The 20443-nt window shown below is 36.4% G+C and overlaps 1 protein-coding gene across 6 annotated transcripts in view; it reads left to right on the top strand.

Moving 5' to 3' along the window:
- LOC110465167 (diuretic hormone receptor-like) overlaps positions 1-20443 on the top strand; it is a 175274-nt gene that overhangs the window by 60654 nt on the left and 94177 nt on the right. For 3 of the 6 annotated variants that reach the window (XM_021520818.1, XM_021520858.1, XM_021520841.1), the window contains exon 2: positions 12606-12851. In XM_021520818.1, coding sequence (XP_021376493.1) covers positions 12698-12851 — 154 coding nt within the window. In that variant the 5' untranslated portion in view covers positions 12606-12697. Of the gene's footprint in view, positions 1-2804; positions 2865-12597; positions 12852-20443 lie in introns of those variants that run through there. The other 3 variants (XM_021520849.1, XM_021520826.1, XM_021520834.1) reach the window with 2 other exon arrangements.

Genomic DNA, 20443 nt, shown 5'->3' with positions numbered 1-20443 from the left:
TATAATAAGTGATTTAGAGTGTGATGTGAGAAAAGGGGTATAACATTTTATGTATCATATTCTTCCATTTTGTGTTTTCTTTTACTTTTGGGAGGGCCGGGTGGTTAAGGTGTCTGACCGTTTACGTGTTTAGCCCTCCACTGGGTCGCGAGCTCAAGACCAACGTGAGGCGGGTACTCCTGCCAGGTTTTTCTCCGGGTACTTCGATTTTCCTCCTCCGCCAAAACCTGGAACGTCCTTTAATTGACCATAGTTGATACATGTGACGGGACGTACAACACAAACTTTCCAACCCATTCCAATCTTCTGATTCTTAGTACGGTCATGCCGTTTTTATTTCAACAGCTTCTAATTTGTCTTTCAAACTATATCTCCTATTCTAAATATACAGTTCGTTATCACTCAGTGGCACTGGCAGTTTTATACTAAGCAATAGTACAAAAATGAATGAATATGCAATTAATGTGACATAATAATAGACCAAGCTGCGAGAAATTTATGAAATTAATCAGCATAAAACTTTAATCTAACGAACAATATCAATTCCATATCACACCTATTCATAAACTCGAGCGCGTCAACTCCCTAAAATTACAAACCTGTATCCTTCATTCTTCAGCAACATCTTTACTGGGGGTCTTGATTCCTTCTCTATACGTATAATCAAGTTGTGGGAAGCTGTTCGACGTTACTGTAAGCTGTTGTGCCTGTCCAGATGTCGCTAACCGCTTACCGTCTGCTCTTTATTGTTGTTTTTTTGTCTGGCTACCATGACGTAATCGTAAAGTCCCAAGAACTACATAAGATAATTTCCGATGTGTTCCGGAAGGGCGAAATAAATGGGGAACAAGAAAGGGTAAATAAGACAATAAAAAGGTGATAATTATATCACTTGACGCTATGTCGTACATGCAAAGTACCAGTAGGAAGTATAAGACAAATGCTATCGTAAAAATTGAGATACAGTGAAACGCCATATTTGCTTAATATTTCTCTAAGCTCGGTATCCCTTATTAAGGTTTTTGACTGATATTACTTTGCATGATACTTACCATTGATATTACATTATCAAAAATGTTCTTGTTTGAGGTTTTACACTGAGGTCACTTGCTTGGACTTGCTTTAGATTTTCATTGCCATTGTATTGCTTTAGTTTTTCCTGCAGACATTGTATTACTTGCTTTTTCTCATAGACATTGTTATACTTATTTTTCCATTAATATCCCAGTACTTGATGCATGTGGTTTACATTTGTTTGACTCCATCTTTCAAAACTATGAATACTTATTCCCCATAGACATTGTATTGATTGATATCCCAAAGGTGATTGCGATGCATTATATTTACCGTAGATAATATGTTGCCTGATATTTCCCAAGGTGTTTGTGATGCATGATGTTTACCATTGATGTTTACCATCTATAAGTGAATACTTGCTATTTCCCATAGATATCAACCAATTTCATATTTCCTATATACATCTCGATGTTTTTTATTATCAGGTACCTTAGATATTGTACTACATGAAAGTTCCGATAACCAATATAGTGCATGTTGGTTCACACAACTAAGTTTTCCTCATGAAACATATATCAAAATAAATTTTAGATTACGTCAGAATGTATAGTCGTCAACATTTTATTCAATAAACACGTTTGCAAATTCCAGAGAGTGGTATACCATTGCATGTGGTCACTGAATACAGTTAACATAAAAATAGCTGAATTTGGGATTCTGACCGAACGTCTCCTATCAGAGGTGGTGTCAAGACGGACATGATCTCAAAACATGTTAGTTAACAAGGGTATACCAACAAGATTAATATCCTTATTAGAAAGGTGGTCGAAAAACAGGGGCCGTCCCTTACAACAGATAGTCTCCTATACGTAATAGGATTGGTATCGATGTACTAAAGGTGGTTAGAAATCAAGGGTGGTCCTTAATAGAGGTGACTCATTATTCGATACGTCTCCTTATGGGAGAGATGGTCAAAAAACAGGGGATGGTCCCTATACAAAGGTGACTCCGTATATGATTGGTCTCTTTACAAGAGAGTTGGTCAGGAAAAAAAGGACGGTCCCTCATCAGAGGTGATCTAATGGAATTGATCTCCTTATAAGAGAGGTTGTCAGCACACAGGTGTGATATCCTAATACTATTGGTATCAGAGAGATGGCATTTAACAGGTATAGTCCCTTAACAGATGCAGTTTCCTAAAAGGGTTGGGAGGTCAGCTTACAGGGGAACATGATAGTCCCTTTTACAGTTGTAGTAAGTTTTAAAAGGAGTGGCTCTTTACAGCGGTCGTCAATAAACAGAGATGGTCCCTTTTCAGAAGTGGTCTGCTAGAGGTGGTCGAGCAGGTTTGACTGTATTTCTTTACAATTCTGCTAATAGAGTCTCAGATCAGATATATCACTTGGCGGCATCGATTTAATTACTATATCAATAGTAATTCAGATCCGATTTCAGAGTCTGTAACCGCATCCTCGATACTCCAGTGGTTACGCTCTCTGCACCCCTGGAATATGTCATAGCAAAATTGAAGGTTCAGTGTGCGCTACGTTGTTGATGAGACAAGAAAACTAGTTCGATCCTTTAATGTACATCAACATAATCTTGCGGTCACGTACAAATGTAACGGTAAAACCTGACAGGCTTTTTTTGAAGTTGTGTGTCGCTTCTTTGTAATCTTCAAAAGACAGGTATCAGCCTAGCGATTGGTCAAGGTTTTTGTTTTACCTGAGACTAATCAAATAGCTATCTCCGTGCTTTCAATTTTGTTGTGATATATTCCAGGGGTGCAGAGAGCGAAGGTGAGCGTAACCCCCGGAGTATCGAGGATGCTGTAACCGTTGTGCTAAGTAATGCTGTTTGTAGCATTCGTCTCATTTATATTAATAATGAACGAAACTATTATAACCACAGTTGACAATAACATATGTCATTTACAAATCTGCCCTCAGACATTGCAGACGTGTTTTACAGACCTGAGAAATTCTAATTACAAAATCTATTTCTAGGTTAATGTTCAACGATGTTTATTGAAAATAAGTACTTTGTATCTATCTAAAATATACTGTACATCTATATATGGCACACTAATTAACTCAAGACGAAGCGGCGCTCGCCAATTATTTTCCCAATAATTGCTCATCCATGTTATATATTCTGCCCTTAATAACGCTCAGATCATGAGTATTTCTGAATTTGATTAACTTATACTGTAGCACTTAACCTTTGTCACCATATCTAGGATAAATTCTGTTTGATAAATAATCTGGCGTACTGCACTTTTATACTGTATTGCATAGTTCATCTTAAAATATACCTGCTGTGCTGTACTTTGATCAACACTGCTACCATACATATCATATCCGGTGCAAAGTATGTTTACCAATATCTATTACATGTTAAATTAGAAATATGAGGATTTATAACAAAAATAACGTTTTCGAATGTTAACGAAACCCACAATTTTCATCACATTGTGACGAAGCAGTTTATATTTAAAGAATTTCCTGTTTAAACATTTTTGATGGGAGATCGATAACCTGTTAACGAAAACAATCGCCTTTCATATAAATAAACAAAAACAATCAAACACAGTAAAAAAAAATATTTGTTTGTTAAGTTGTGAAAAACAGACATATTTCACTCGTTGGGTTGAAAGTTTGTCATATTTTTCAAATGTGCAATTTGCAATTCTGAAAATATTCACCTCACTCATGAAATATATCATCTATTCGTCAGAACACAGGGATATCCTCTTTCATATAAACTGCGTCTTAATATTACCCAGTGTATTGTACTGCTATCTTCAAATATAGATATACATTAAAACTAAATATAGTTATAAACCGATTTGTATACTTGGGTAATACTTAAATCAAGATTGTACGCTCTCAATGAGCCACCCACACATCATTTGACACCAGAAACCAGATACCAGAGTAGTTCCATGTTGTCGTGACATTGGATCTTGTGGTTGGTATCAGAAGACAATATAAGTAAAAAAAGACTGTAAGCATTGTTACAACAATCCTCATTTCATTGTCAATTGTCAACTATAAACTCATTCTTGTCCAATATGCTAGCGTAATCGTAAAGCCTGAACGATGCATACTCGGGAAATGAATACAATGTCGAGTTGCTCTTTAATTATGCATTCGCCTTAATCAATCATTCTTCTTTGAGTCATATCCCAACAGAATAAGTTTCTTTGAACGTGCAATCAATGAGTATGTCTTTTTAAAACCTTAAATGAATCATAAACTGCATGGCCTACAAACAGACGCTAAATACATGTGTAAGATATACTGTTATCGGAACACTACTGCAATTTCAGGGAAGACTATGCCTCCTCTATCACACCGTATATTATCGTAGGAAGCAGCCAATGTGAAGCACGCGCAGCTTTCTTTTTAACTCTGTGAGTTCTGCGTAAAGTACATTGAAAACAATATCTACTGCCCCTATCGCAACATTTGAGATATGTATATTTTCTTTTTTCACTTCCCCACTCCTTTGTTTTTGCGATCTCTCGCTGGACACCCGTCTCCATTTGACATTGGCTATGAAACTCGAAACAAACAAACAAACGTAAAAGGCAAAGACTGTTCTTGTACCTAAGGCAATAAAAGTCAAAGAAAATTATACAGATATAGATAACGTATCTATAGTTAAGTTAATCATTGACCTCCTCGAGCCACAATCACACAATCAATCACAATTTGCCCCCCCCCCCCCCCCCCCCCCCCATTTGAAATTGATGCCAGCTGACTTTGGAGTACAACATTCCTTGAGATATTTATGGTTGTATGTAATTTAGCTGTTGACACATTAATGACATAGCTACACCAATGTACGGCAAACTGTCGATATTCAGTCTCGTCAAATCTATGCAACTGGCACTTTAAACCACACTAGCCCACTCTATAATGTTCTCTGTAGTTATTAGGTCTTTATATATCTATGCCACTTTTTTAAAATTAAGTGAAAGTTCTTTTTAAGTCGTCTGCTATAAAGTTAACCTATTTGTTTTTCCAAATACTGTCATTACTTTTTTTTTACAGAAATTTCATTTTTTTCAGAATTAATTACTATCATTGTTCATTTGTGATTTTAAATATACGCGAATAAACCTTCGTGAAATAAAATACACGCAAAAATACAGTAACAGCGAATGATATGCAACTTTTCATGAATGCGATTTTTGTTTCGAGAGAATGATGAAAATATAACGTTTTGCAGTATGTCATTCCCTGTTTTGAACGTCTTAAACATTGAAATCAGTACGTGATTGTTTATAATTTTAAAATGTGTAATTATGATCAAGACACAGTCTCCAAAATAAGCACTCACATCATCCTTACGTACACCTCCTTTTTGCAAAAGCGATCTGCAGATTTAATCAGTAATATGGCTTCAATGGATTTTAATTTCGAAGCGAGTGTATTCATAACACTTATACAACCTGCTGCATAGCACTGCTGCCCTGCAGGTACAATGTGTACGGATATACATATGAATACATGTAATAACTGGTTCCGGTTTTTTTTTACATAAATATCACTTTTAAATCAAAATAAAATCCAAAGATAATTGCATCACGCTAAGAAGATGCAATAAAAACAACCACATACGACATTTTTTTATTTTTTGGGGGGAAACCTAGATACTGTTTATCACCTTTATTAAAGAACACATTTTCGCGCATCGGCTGTTTCTTCGTTACAGTTGCATAATATCAAGGTTCGACTCGCTATCAGACCAATATTTTCTATAAAAGAACAGCCGGTATGCATGCTTCTATAACAAGGTAGCTTATTCCCTAATGGTTGAAACTTGAATAGTTCTGCATAATGGAACACAACTTGATATGCCCTTCTGGTATTAGCATTCACTGTATATCTTTGTTTAACTTCAAAGGCTATCAGATAACTTACTACTCCTTATAAGCCTAATTATGTCATATACTTTTAGTTTATGATTACGCAAACAGTTCGTAGTCAGTTAAGAGAATGTGAGTATTTACAGCCATCAGATACGATGCTTTCAAGCCTGCAATAATGAGATACGGCTAACGTTCCTGCTGAGTTTGTGTTTTCAAAAGCAGCCGACCATCCTGATAAAATCACAATTGTTATGCCCAGTTTCAAAATTTAAAAATAGTTCCCCTTTTTCCTCATAATTAAATATTCCTGAGACGAGTGACAGTCTAAAGGAGGATATTTATTATGCGTTATTAGTTGGACGGATGCACCATGATAAATTAAGCTTTCAGTTCATCGGTTCTTAAGGTTTTTATCACATGATAAAATCGATCAGACAATGAAATATCACAATATATCTATAGCAGCAAGTCGGGTTCAAAAGGGGTCAGTGAAAGATTGAAGACTCTGCGAAAAACAATATCGACTTTGGCAAGTAACTGGAAAATTCGAAGTGTAATGTGAAAGTAATTAGAGTGAGAATGTAAAAGTGTGGTTACTGATACGGAATAATCAGCATCACGTGTAGCACGTGACTGACGTCTGGTGGACTGGGAGTACATTTTTATGAAACTTGCACAACTTCACATAGAACTGAAATATATATGCTACGGTATAAAGATGTCCATCAAAAATACAAAACAAGTTACAAAAGGTGTCATTTGACATTAGTATAAGACGTCATTAGTAAATGATAGATATATATACTAGTTTGTATCGTCAAATGGTCGACACACAACTAGCGATGGCGGGAGACCAATTACGTACGCAGCGTGCAGAGCATCCACGCGTGATTCGGTGACTTCTGCTTCAATGCAAATGCCCGGTTGACAGTTTCAAACACACAAACAAGGTCAAGGTGAACAGAACGCCGTCTCGGTAAACAGGGCAGTGACACTATGACGTCTTACCCGATAATCTAAAAGAACTCAGACTGGACAAAAATATCACTCAAGGACGTGCCAAGGGACTAATATCCACCTGATTATAAGTGACTTTGCGGATGGAATGTCAACTGTCTGTGGAATCTTAAACATTAGGCTTCCTATATCTACTGATTATTTGACGGGTAGTATCTCCTCCCTTTTCAAATTTTGGAAAATGAATCAATTGCACTAAAGAGAGCAAATTTATCTGAAAAACACTAGTGCTACTAATGCTTAATGATAAAAAGTATATAATGTCGGGTTTGTTAAGTTGCACAGAAACCTTATTAATAGAAGTTTTGACAAGGTTCACAGAAAGTCCTGAGTGATGATTGCGGAAAAAATGAAACGTTCTTTTTACACAAACAAAAAGAGTTTCTGTGTGACGTTTCGATGACTAGTACGACAAATGACCTGTGAAGCGTATGCAAACAAAGGTGTAAAATGTGTACGAGTTGTCCACAAATTCTAAGGCAATACGGCTACGCTGTAAGCGTATGTACAATAGTTGTTATATATGAACCGAAATGACTCAATTCAGCTATCAGCTTTGTGTGCATTTGCTTCACATGTCATTTGTCTGATGGGGGTGACTGTGTACATACCGTACTAGTCATCGAAACGTCACATAGAAATTCTTATTGGTTGTGTTAAAAGAAAATTTCATAATCCATACTTACCAACATGAAGAAAATGTTTAGAAATTTCCACCTGATTGTTTTTACAGGGAGTATTCTCCCTTCAGCATAGGAGATGAAAAAACCAAAAGGGTTTATTTTTTTACTTAGAGTTACTTACCTTGTCAAGTTTGATATTGTGCTAGTAAAATTTCAGTACGGCAATATCTCTTAAGTGTAGGCTTCGCAATTCTAATGTTCCGAGTTCGACCCCACTTTCAAATTTCAGACATTTGTTTCTGTAAAGTGTATGGCAACATGTGCTTTTTATGGAACTTTAGTTTTTTGGAATGGGACTTGTACGAATAATTCACGATAATGTTATGGTAATAATGTAAGTTGGCAACATTGACTTCAAGGCACTATATGTTCTGCTTTACAATTTCTCATGGTAATGAGAGCTACTTATATCTACTGATTATTTGACTTCTATTATTTACCTGCTATACAAACAAGTATATGTAATCAAATGATCTGTAGGAACAGTAGTTTGAATGAATCACCTTTGTCCACATTTGGGACAATAGAAATACATAGAAATTAAGTTGTCGACAGGGTTATTTCCCGTAATTTTGTCATTAGGATTTTACTATCTACCCGGCCATAATGATCACTAAATAAGTTATAGAAGATGTAGTTGGTGAATGACAATCAACTCCAATGGCTAAAAAAGTCTTTCAAAGGACTTTAAGTAACATAATCAACAGGAAACCTTAAACATTCTTGTTTGAAAAGAAATTACAAAAACTTATTCTACTATGGAAACGATGTAATTACCAAAACCTTTTCACCAAGTCATGTTCCTGGTAAACTAAGTTTTTCTTTATATTGACATTTCAGTGGTACATGTATTACCAAACCCTTTAGCCATGCCATGTCAGTAGAGATAAAAGTCTTCCTCGTCATGAAGTATGTGAATCCTTAGAGACTTAAATGAACTTCAACATTACAACCCAGACAAAATGTTTAAATATTTTCTTTTTTATATCAAACTCAATTTACAATTAACGTATTCTAGTACTAAAGATTCCCCCTACGCCATTGCCTTACCGGTACACAAGACTAAAATGACGTGATGTATTAAGGGTTCAAATCAATTTTACGAAACAAAAAAACTTATTTGGCAAAATTATACTCCCTTGCTTCCGGAAGCTTTATTGGATTGTAAAGTGGAAGACGATTCAACTTGATTATCATCCTAATTGTCGGTGTAAAATAGGAGTTGACATACGGGTCATGTAGAAATCTTTTCACGACACATTAGGGAGCCGGTAGTCACAAGATTGCCGTGGGCTTATAATTGGCGAATCACAAGACGAGATTGTATTGACTCCATTTTATTTCAATCATGACATTTCTTATTGTTAAAGCGTTTTTCAATTTGTTCAACTTTTTTTTAATACTCCAGGATGTTCAAAATGGTTTGAGCCCTATCTGATTTTGTCATTGTATTTAATTTAGTATATTGGGTTTAGCGTACTATAACAGCTGGGTTCATTTATGGTCGTGCATCCTTGTAGGCACTGTGGGCGTGCTCGAAGCTGTATATGACATGTAAAGTATTTGCCTAATTGCGACAGCATGGATCTGATACCAATTTTTGAGTGCTACCTCACATTATACTGACGATTGGTCAGCCAGTTTTTGACGCTAACCATTAAAGCAGAACGTCAAGGAGACAGCAACATGTACCAATATTGAGGACACACCAACAAACCTCCTTTCTAAGGCGAGAGGTCATATCAAAGCAAGGAGCGAAAGCTCTGGATAGTGAAAAGGTGGTAAGAGAAGAGAGAAAGGACAAAGATTCTCAAATATTTCAATAAGTGCAGCAGATTAATTTAAGTCGTTGTCATGACCGCAAGTACAGAGCACAAAAGCAAATCTCCAATGCTGCCAGGTGTTCCCACATATGCTGCTTCTTACAACATGCACTAGCTATCAACAAGCATTTGCTTATCTTAAATTCCCAACCGGCTTTGGACACTGATATACATTCCTAGATTTTACAGGACAGTTAATATAAGGATCCCAGATATGGTGGGAGAGCGCTTACTCCTCTTTGCCATAGCGTTGCCATAGTTTAGCTGTGCCTCCGCGATTGTCTTTGAGGGGCTTTTTAGTCACGAAACCTGTATTTCAATATTAAAAAATGTACCACAAAGGATAACAACACTTAGTTCAATAAAGAAATTTGCAATTCAGTAAATATAAACAATACGACAATACGACCAATACGACAATACGGTTGCTACTCAGTAGATATTATTTAGCTAAGTAAAGGGAATTACTTTAAGATGCGTTCTGGTGATTGTTAAAATACTTAGCTATGCATAGCCTCTGTCTGTTACATTTTCAATTAACTTTGCGTTATGATTTTGTCCTTGTATGTTCAAGCTGCGGATGATTGTTTTGCCTTTTGTGTATACGTGTTCGATAGGTGTTGCATTTGTAGCATTTTTTGTCGTTTTGGTGTTAACGTTATGACATAATTTTCATGCTGTGTTAACGAGGTGGTATTTTTTATGTGTTGAATTTGCTGTTATTTTTTAAGTTTCCGTTACCGCAGTAATATTGTAAGTTGTGTTATATTTTGCCATGTTGAGTAAACACTGTGAGTTTTTTTCCGTACGTGTTCACGGTGTGGTATATGTTATTCATTTTGGTTGACGCTGTGGTATTGTAATGTGCGGGCGGTCACCAATCACCTACTGATCACTCTCCACGTTGCTGGACTAGTGAGCGAGTCCCCGGGTTATACCGCATCACTGAAAAAGCTAGCCTGCCAGAGAGACAGTATTTTACCCTCATATTCCTTAGCTGTTACAGTATATTTTACGTTTGCATATTGACGCTGCAGTATATGCTGTTCCTTTTTGTTGACGCTTTGGTATATTTTTACTTTGTATGTTGACGTTGCAATATGCTGTTCCTTTCTGTTGACGCTATGGAATATTTTAACTTGGAAGTTGACGCTGAAGTATATGCTGTTCCTTTTTGTTGACGTTGTGGTATATTTTAACTGTGTATGTTGACGCTGAAGTAGATGCTGTTCCTTTCTACAGACGCTATGGTATATTTTAACTTTGTGTGTTGATGCTGTAGTAAATGCTGTTCTTTTCTGTTGACGCTGTGGCACGTTTTCTGCTTTAACGCCTTGTAAACGTTTAACTTGCACTTCTGTTGTGAGGTATGGTTTCATTGCTCTTTGTATTTTGACGCTAGATTTTTTTTCGTTCTTGCGTATTAATGCTGTTGGGCATATTTTTACTTCTGTTGTTTAATCAGCTGTCTTTTTGAAGCGCTGATGCCGGTACGCGCATTACCTTGTTCTGCCATAAAAAGTAAATTGCTCTTCTGGTTTACTGTGCCAACAAGAGTTAATCCGATTTTTAGACGACCTATTTCCTTACTTACACGATCATAATGAGAAATGTGATTTTTTCTAATCTTTTCTCTAAGGATTAAATGCTAGCTTGTAAGTTTGAGATGCGTTTTGAGGTCTGAAACGACTGGAGACTAGATTAAGCATGTAATACAGTGTATTTGATATTTTCGAAAAGTGTTTCTGCAAAGGTTTAATAGAGACAGTATTATGAAATTGAAAATTGCATATGAAAACATTCTGAAACACAATACGACCAGGTAAATAACTTCAATGTTGGAATTTTTTGCTTGTTAAAATGTTTGCTTTGTGACTCTTTAAACTAATCGCGTTGAAACCTTCGCGTTGTAAATTATTCTGAAATCTACATAATATTATTCTTTATTTCTATAATTCTATAGTCAATAAACCTATATACGTGGATATTTTTGCAAGAATTTACTCAAAGCGAAAATCATGGGCATATCAACACCCGAGAAAATGTCTACTTTTTCCTTTTTTTAAAAAAAAAGAAATATTTCATAATATGTTTCCCTTATCAATTTAAGGTTATTTAATCGTAAACTAATTAATTATATGTATGTAGCTCAAAAAGTCTTTTATCCGGCAAGTCTTTTTTTATATATCCTGAATACTGAATCCGTTTGACACTTACCATTGGTTACTGCAAGTGGTACGTAAAGCCCTTCTGAAGGCGCATGGATTAACCTCTAGTTTTGTAGAATTCGTGTGATTTGCCTATTTTTGCTTTATCGTTTCCTTGGTTACTATTGTTGTCTTATTGTTTCGAAAGAAAAAACCCATTAAACAACGAGCTAGTTCGACGACCCAGATTTAGTACCTGTGGTTGAAGGCCAGATGCAGGGATTAAGCAATTTCGAATATTGTGACGTTGTGAGTGATATCAATTTTATCATGAATAGGGTTTAATTGTACAGTGTATAAAGTAGGCATAACCTACAGCTTCAAAGACCTCTCCTTGATTAATTAATAGAGCCACTTCATCTACCTTATGTCATTTCAATGATATGACACTTTAAAGAGGCCCCTAAGTATTCCAATCAATGGACGCCATCTTCGTGAGCTATTTAATTGCGAGGACGTAAAACCCTTAACAAGCAATGTTACTTTACTTTGACATGCCTACACGAACCACTCGTTGCAATCAGTAAACTTATTAACCTTGATTCTAGCACAAATTACAGAGAAAAAAGTGAATCCTGTCCATTCCGTCACATGTATATTCTGACACACTTTAAAATCAAACATGATGATGCAATACCGTTTCTATAAAACAATTTCAAATATAATGTTTATAAGTTTCCCGACAACCTGTCTATTCCGACCTATTATATGTCACACGCTTGAGTTTTCCCAGTCATGTTTTATTTATTCGGAGTCTCTCCAATAGCATGTGCAACAGACAACGTAAAAGAGTTCCGAGTAACTGAAACAGATGACAACAAGGGCAATAACTGTATAATACTAGTTAGTTCTGATGTATAGATATTATAGTTTTAAGCTTGAAATAATATTAAAGTATATACCTTTAGTCATTTAATAATTTCTCAAATATTCGACATGTACTTTTGTTTAACTCGGTGTTGTATTTTTAGTTTTACAGGTCGTCAGTTCGCATGTGTGTATCAACAATATGGATTTTACTAAACCGTTATTGATGAACCATATTGCTGACCTGTGCCAATTCTAATCAAGATGGCGGACAACAGCGCCCCATTGAAGAACATCGCGGGACCCGAGAACAACACTTCGAGTGGAAATTACTCAGTGTTTCATGAACCAGATTTAACACTACTCGAGTCAATAAGACAATGTCAAGAAAGTTCTGCCAAGATCGAGTTACATGCAGGTGAGTAGATGTTTTGTTTAATATTCAAATACAATTTCTTGTTGTGGTTGTATTTCAGATGGTTTTAAATCAATTGGAAACTAAAATTGTCTTTGTCAACCGAATAACAGCAACAGATATAACACGTGAATGTTTTTGTCCAAACTATTTGGGTATTTCATTCATACTCTATTGGTAATCGGGGAACAGTTATGAGGTGACGTCAAATTTTAATTATGACGGAAATTTCTGAATGGTTTCCGATACAAGTTCGTCGCGAAACAGAACTGATAACCATAAAAAAGCAAGTCTTTGATTTTCCCAGAAAATGACCGTTTCACATTTGATAAAGCAGTTATAGTTTAATTTGTATCATCAGCAGTTTAAAAAAATCACAAAAATATTTTTATTTTGTAAATAAAAGGATTGAAAGCTATCTTTTTAACACTGAAGGAGCGGGTATGATACCAGGTGTCATAGAGTATCTTTTAACGGAACTGTTATACATACCTTAATAAGTGTTCAGAAGTTCCGTTCCAATTCTTACATGTAACTAAAATATATATAGGAGAGTTCATTGTTTCAAAGAATCTGGTTAACTTAGCTTCGCTGCCTATTTTCATGATGGATATTTGAAGCCGACTCCATCGATTATAGAAATTTTCAGAATCAATAGCCAAGTACTATGCTCGTGGAAAATGATATTAATATTACAGACAATTTTGGTTATGTTTGATTATTAAATGGTGAACTGGACGTGGCGTTTTGTAGATTTACAATGTTGACCTTGCTAACGACCTTGAGGGATGACTTGAATATCAGTCTCGGCGTCCCATTAACCGTAAATGTATCGAGTAATAGGCTTTATAGAAAACCCTTCAGCCTAGCCAACACTGGGTAATAGAAGCAATGCTCACTTTGGCAGCGTTGGCGCTCTCCACTGGACGAAGTGGACGATAACACTAGTAACCATGACATCTGGCTCGATGACACAACCAGAAGTTTAGAGCTAGTGACATCCAATACATTTGATTCACCTATATTTCCAAGAACATGTAACACATTTATTCAGCATTGTTCAAAATGGTGGAGAACGCAATGATTGACAGAAACCTATTAACTCTTGACCAATATCCTATAAACGCTTGACCAACATCTTATAAACGCTTGACCGATATAGTATAATTGTCGTACCTGGTAGTAGCCATATAAGTTACATTAAATGAACAACACAACAGTCTCCGTGAACTGACCGGAAATACGTTTATGGATTTCTGGTCTACCTATAACTAGAAATTCCGAAATGTGTGTCCTTTCGTTGTCAAAAAAAAAATGTTATCAAACCAAAATGTTTAACGAATATAATTGTCTGTTGAAGTAGTAACGGAACAAAGGCAGTTTAGCCGTTATTTTCGATAATTCATCATATGTCTTAGTTTCATTCAAATTATCCAATATGTTGATTCTTATAGCAAAAGTATTCAAATGTGTGTTTAAAAAGACTATTAAAAGTTCAGATTGGGGAGATTTCTGAACAAGAACCAAATATAAAATGTATATTGGATGATAAAAATGATGTCCAGATTGTTTTGATATAGTAAGAAGGCAGCAGTCACATTTGCCAAAACGGCACTTCATCGCCGTTTATGACGGGGGAAAATATGTCGTGTTATCTATTAATGCGATATATAACACATATGGCTGCAGACAGCTGAACTGCCGTGGCGTCTTGTCTGCTAACACCTCTGTTTTACTGACCTTTATATGAACAATATGTCGCAGAAATACCAAATGTCTTTTTTCCTCAATTCACGAAAGAAGAAATTAGAATTGTCATTGGAAGTTAGCATCCATTCACTGAATCCATATAACCGACGCTGTGAATCCCTGTTTAAGGATCCCTGTACCACTGCCAAAATCTGTCTTCTTTTTGCACATGACAATACATTTCATAAATCATTCATGAGGAGCAGACCATAGCCTGCAGATCTTTTAAGGAAAAATAATAATAAAGACGAAATTAGTGATAGAGAATATTCAATGGGGACGGATAATGATTCGAACCTTAGATCTTCGTGCATGATACTGTCATTTTAACCTTGTCGGTTAAAGCCTAACAATACTATCTTATGTTGATGGTTTGAATGGAAAATGAATGAATTATCAGACAACAAGGAAACTAGTTGAACCGTGTATGTCTTCAGAGAACAAAGATACAAGATGGACATTGTATTGTATCTCCCCCCCCCNCTGTTACACGCTGGTAAGCAACCGCCGACCATGCGGTACTTATAGAAAGTGGCCTACATCGTTACAGCAATAAGCGGACGGATATCGCTCCACACTTGCGACAAACGCAGCTTCATCGCCTTCCGTTTAACCTTGGCACCACGCGGCGATGACCCGACTTATGTCTTTCATCCATTACGACAAGCCGGGTTTTACCGAAGAAGGTCCGTTTCATATAAAAGATGTGATGTACTGAGATCGTACATGTACAAATTGCCGCGACAGACACCGGGGTCTAAGTGGAACGTGTGTTGTACCTTTAGCTTGGACACAAATCGGTGTTCAAGTCGGATATCATCCTGTCATCAATGATTGCGTATCATTCATCGCATCATCAATACATGTATCAGTATAAGTCATCAATTCGTTGTGGCCGAAATAGTTGTGTGTTACATTTCGTCGTGTCATTATGTTAACGTAGCCTCTGCCATGTCATCAATATATGCGTAGCACTAAACTTGTCATCAATATATGCGTAGCACCAAACTTGTCTTCAATATATGCGTAGCACCAAACTTGTCATCAATATAGTAGCACCAAACTTGTCATCAATATATGCGTAACATCCGGTTTTGTCGTCAACATATGCGTAAGTTGGTGGTCGGATGGCGCAGTTGATAACGCACTCGCCTTTAACAAAGACTGTCGGGGTTCGATTACCCGCGCGGACATGAAATGTTATGGGATGATCTGCCCGACCACGTGGATTTACTTCGGATACTCCGGATTTAGCCACATGACTCCAGTGACTTACAATATGACATTGTTCATATATGTATATTTACATTTGCATGGCATTGTCACTATATAGCCTCTTTGAAAGCTGTGTCGTTGATGGGACTTTAATTCCCATGCATCACGAGACACAATTCTTAGCGTATTAATACAACACTGACCGGAACTACAATATCCAATATAAATTAACATGACGGCTGCTGAAATATCGATGGGCATTGTGAGATTTGACAATGCCATTGTAATAAAAAAAACACTTTTATTACAACGAAAACAAGACCAATGTCTGCAATATCGTACAAAATGCACATCGGTTGAAATCACCAATGCCGGCAATGGAAACAATTTTAACGCTAATGCAATTTATCAGAAACATCGTCTGTTACACTGCACTGATCAACAGGGGTTCGTTACAAATGACTGAAATACGCATATTATATAGACCTAATGACACATATGTTACAGACCGATATGACTGATATGAGTCACAGCACACATAAACATTTCAGACATTTGTAACGAACCTGTGCTCCGTCGCAAGATCACTCACTTCAAACACTATATTTCACGCGTCTCGCATCCACCATTCCTCAGTTTCTGACGACATGTCAAATAACGAGGATGTTATAGAATCTACCGACTGTTGTCAGGTTCCCATACAATCAACAAATACATTCACGCATGGATTCTTCACAAAATAAGCAAAGAGAAAAGTTCGAATTAACTTCCAAAAATAACTCCCTCGTGGAGGGCAAGGTCGGATTTACGGTGTTCACTGTATTTGTCCATGCGCGAAATTTGTTCCGGGGAAAAATCGAAACAATTTCAAATCTAACTTTCAGCTCAGAGTTCTATTGATAAACTTAAATCACCCTATAGACATATCATACGTAATTGTATTGATACTGAATTGTGGAATAAAATTGAAGTGTTTGTTAAAATTTCAAAGTACTACTTTGTTTGCCAGTCAGCACGCGACAATATGCTGTTAAAACTATTGAACGAAATTGTGTGGAATGTCGATAAGGCTGGCATTTTTAATTTTAAATATAAATTATAAGTTAAAAAAGAACATAAGAGGCAGAGAAAACGTAAATATAAGTATTGAACTGTTTTTGTATGGTATATATGATCTATTTGAATGACACAGCTTTACAAGCAAACATATCATAATGCGCTAGCGCGCATTATGTTGTTTGCTTGCAAAGCTGTGTCATTCAAATAGATCATAAATACCATACAAAAACAATTCAATGCTTAAATATATATCGCCAATATATTTAGCTGTTGGTAAAATTATCCATTACTAGGAAGAACTATTGGTTCACTCACACGATTACTGATATAATAAGCCACTTGGCAGCGCTTTGTTTTATCGGCTTGTAAGAAAAAGGAATAGAATGGCAAACATTGGCTTCCATATTAGAAATGGACGTTTACCGCGGTGTCTGCTACGAAAATTAATTTTTAAAAACTGCTCAATTTGGATTTGGAACTAATTTACACAATTTGGTATTATAGCTATATAAAAAAGACAATACTGCCATATTGCCGAGTTGTCTGGTCGTTGACGACGCTGTCTTCATATTACATTCAAACCGTCAAAATCAGGCGAAGCGAATGATGTAAAATACGCTGTATGAGGCGGCTACAGGGAAACTTTATTCTGCATCCTTTGCTCTCTGAGTGATGAATCTGTCATATCTGCAAATGAAGTGCCTTGGTGTTAAATAACGTCTACTGTAGCGTGTTAGAATACTTCCAAGGCCACGTAGAAATGGCATCTGATGATCCACTAGACGAATAACTATTTATCGTCAAGTGAATTTTAATTCAAGGTTTCCCGAATTTTCTCAGTCTTTTGTTTTCAAAGCTATACTTCAGAGATTAAAATTTGAAAGGTTCTATCGTCAAATCTTTGGCAATTTCTTTCCTCAAGATAGAATATTCAAATATTTAAGGCTTTTTGTCTGTAAATATGTTTAAAGACGTTTACAAATTTTGCCAATAATGATTCGAAGGAATTTGTAATTGCAAATATGTTGCTTGAAAGACAATAGAAATGCTCTCAATTTTTCCTCTTTTTTCCTAGTGAGGGAGAGGGGTCCTCTGAATCTCACTACATTGTAAGAAAACCAATTTCCTACGTAAGCCTCTTTTCACGAGTTTGTCTTTCGTATAGTTCGAGCAGCGGTGACTTTTGTATGTTCAATTTGCGTCCACTGAATGTTACGTTCCGCCGGAGTCGCCGCCGTCTTTTGTATGTCACGGCAGCTTCGCCTTTCGTATGTTCCAGCGGCGTTGCCTCTTTGATGTTCCGGCGACGTTGCTTTTGGTATGTTACTTTCCAGCGGCGGCGTCGCTTTTTGTATGTCACGGCAGCTTCGCCTTGTTAATGTTCTATTGGCTATTCTGGTAGCGTAGCCTTTCCTTTTTTCAGACGACTTTAGCTTCCATGACTTTAGGTGGCCATCTGACCATAACCCTGTCTGCACGCCTTGTAACGTCTGTTTGAGGTCTGTATATGACTAAGATCGGTTCTGTATATCCAATTGTACTATTGATTTACTCGCTTAGTGTCCCTATTCACTCATATCATCGATAATGAACCCGTGTTACGTCAATAATTATACGTTACATGACCTTTCCCGTTTGTTCTGACACCAGTGGGATGGACAGGAGTAAAATTAGCCCTGTCGAGCTCAGCACTTTCAGTACGGACTGTCATGTAGAGACGGCTTGCCTTCGTGTCAGCTGAAATATCCTAAGCATTGTTCAAACCAGCTGTAGTAAGGATTTTGTCGGGGTGAAACGCGACGTTAGTTGGCCAAATTATATCATGGGGAGGGAGACGGTCGTTCACGACAGACTTCCGGATATAAAAACTTGTAACCTCTTCCGTGTTTATTTGATAATCTATCTTGCATGTCTGTTTGACTCTCCCATAAAATATTGTTGAAGTAATTTACGTTTTTTGTAGTAGATATGTTGAGCAATAGAAACGTCTTCTACGAACACAGTTTTAGGAAAAGTTTTCTATTTTGGGTAGGTTATGAGATGACAACTAAAGTTTAGCACGTGTAAATTAAAATGGATGGCGAGAGGATAAACTAAGCCATGTTTAACTGGAGTTATTTCCAGGCCCGTACTCATAAACCCGTTCTCATGCTCAAACTAAGTTTCTGGGATAAAGCCTAGTTCCTTGTGCCAGTGATCAATGTATTCAAAAAAAATCATGGTGTTCCAATGATACGCAAGAAATTTGAAAAGACTTTAAACCGAATACTGTTATCAATGTTAACACTTGACTGTTTGACCATGTACATGATTTAAGCGAGTTACAAGAAAGTTGACGTGAGCACAGCAATCGTGCTTGAGCATGAGAACAGCTGCATGAATACGGGTCTTGGACCAAAACAGAAACTCATCCCTTTTATTTTACAACGATTGTATACATTATTGTGATCAATGGATAAACATTTCATAACATGTAATGGTTTGAATAAAAGAAATAGCTTAAAATGTGCATCAGGCTTGGCTAACTCCGCCCATATCTATTATTGGCGTCTTGTTCGCAGCAAAGTTGCATACCTACTTCCACAATGTATTGTTGTCGACGTCCTGGAAACTTGACACGGTCTTTAGTAAGATTATGCGAAGATAACTCAAATTAACAGGAACATTACCTATTGAGTTATCAGTGTAGACGGTAAAATATTTCAGCATATTGTCTATTTTGAATTTCGTCTTTTCAACATCTATTGCAATATAAATATGCACTTGTTTTTTCTAAATGGCTCAAAACTAAATTATGTGGCCGTAGAAGGTCATACTAACTCGATTCGATAATTACACTTTCCCAATTTCAAAGTTAATGCAAATCGCCTATATAAATCACAAAAAAATGATATAAGCAGACTGATAAGCCCACCATACTGATTATAGGCCGACAAAATCGAATTTCAGAATGCGGAAAGCTAATACGTTTTGGTAGAATTTCATACATAATTGTACCGAGATTACGGGTGATTTAAAACCGTACATGGTAATTAAGAAGAAATGACATTCTATCTCTCTTTACTAATCGTCTTAAAGCCACTTTGTTGATTATATTTTTACGAAAAGCCATTATTTTGTAACGAGTCACATTCGTAATTACTCTCTGTTATACCGACTACCGTTCATCGATATCTTAATTCGCCCCACATAAACTTTTCTCTTTACTCAGCGTTGAACTACTACAGAAGAGATATGTTATCCTGTTCCTATATATGTCAAATAATACTATGAGATCATTGGTAGGTATTTCCCTTTGTTTGTGTGAGAAAAAGTTGCTGAGTATCCGAGGTCACCATCACTACAGTTGCACAGAGAATCGTTGTCAGGCATGCCAATATCTGATATTGAGAACCAAGAAAATTAATTGTTTTGGAAAATTAACAGTCACTTTGTTGAATAGTGTACCATTGCTATCGAAAAAAAAAAGACGAAAAATCCTGGTCAAATGTAAAAAAAATGTTTACTGAACTATTTACGACTACATTTTACACTTCAATTGCAGACACTTTTTGTTGTCTGAATGTATATGC

The sequence above is a fragment of the Mizuhopecten yessoensis genome, unplaced genomic scaffold (genome assembly GCF_002113885.1).
Source record: "Mizuhopecten yessoensis strain PY_sf001 unplaced genomic scaffold, ASM211388v2 scaffold1557, whole genome shotgun sequence".
Lineage (NCBI taxonomy): Eukaryota > Metazoa > Mollusca > Bivalvia > Pectinida > Pectinidae > Mizuhopecten > Mizuhopecten yessoensis.
The sequence above is the reverse complement of the archived record's forward strand: the minus strand, read 5'-3'. Positions and strand labels throughout refer to the sequence as shown.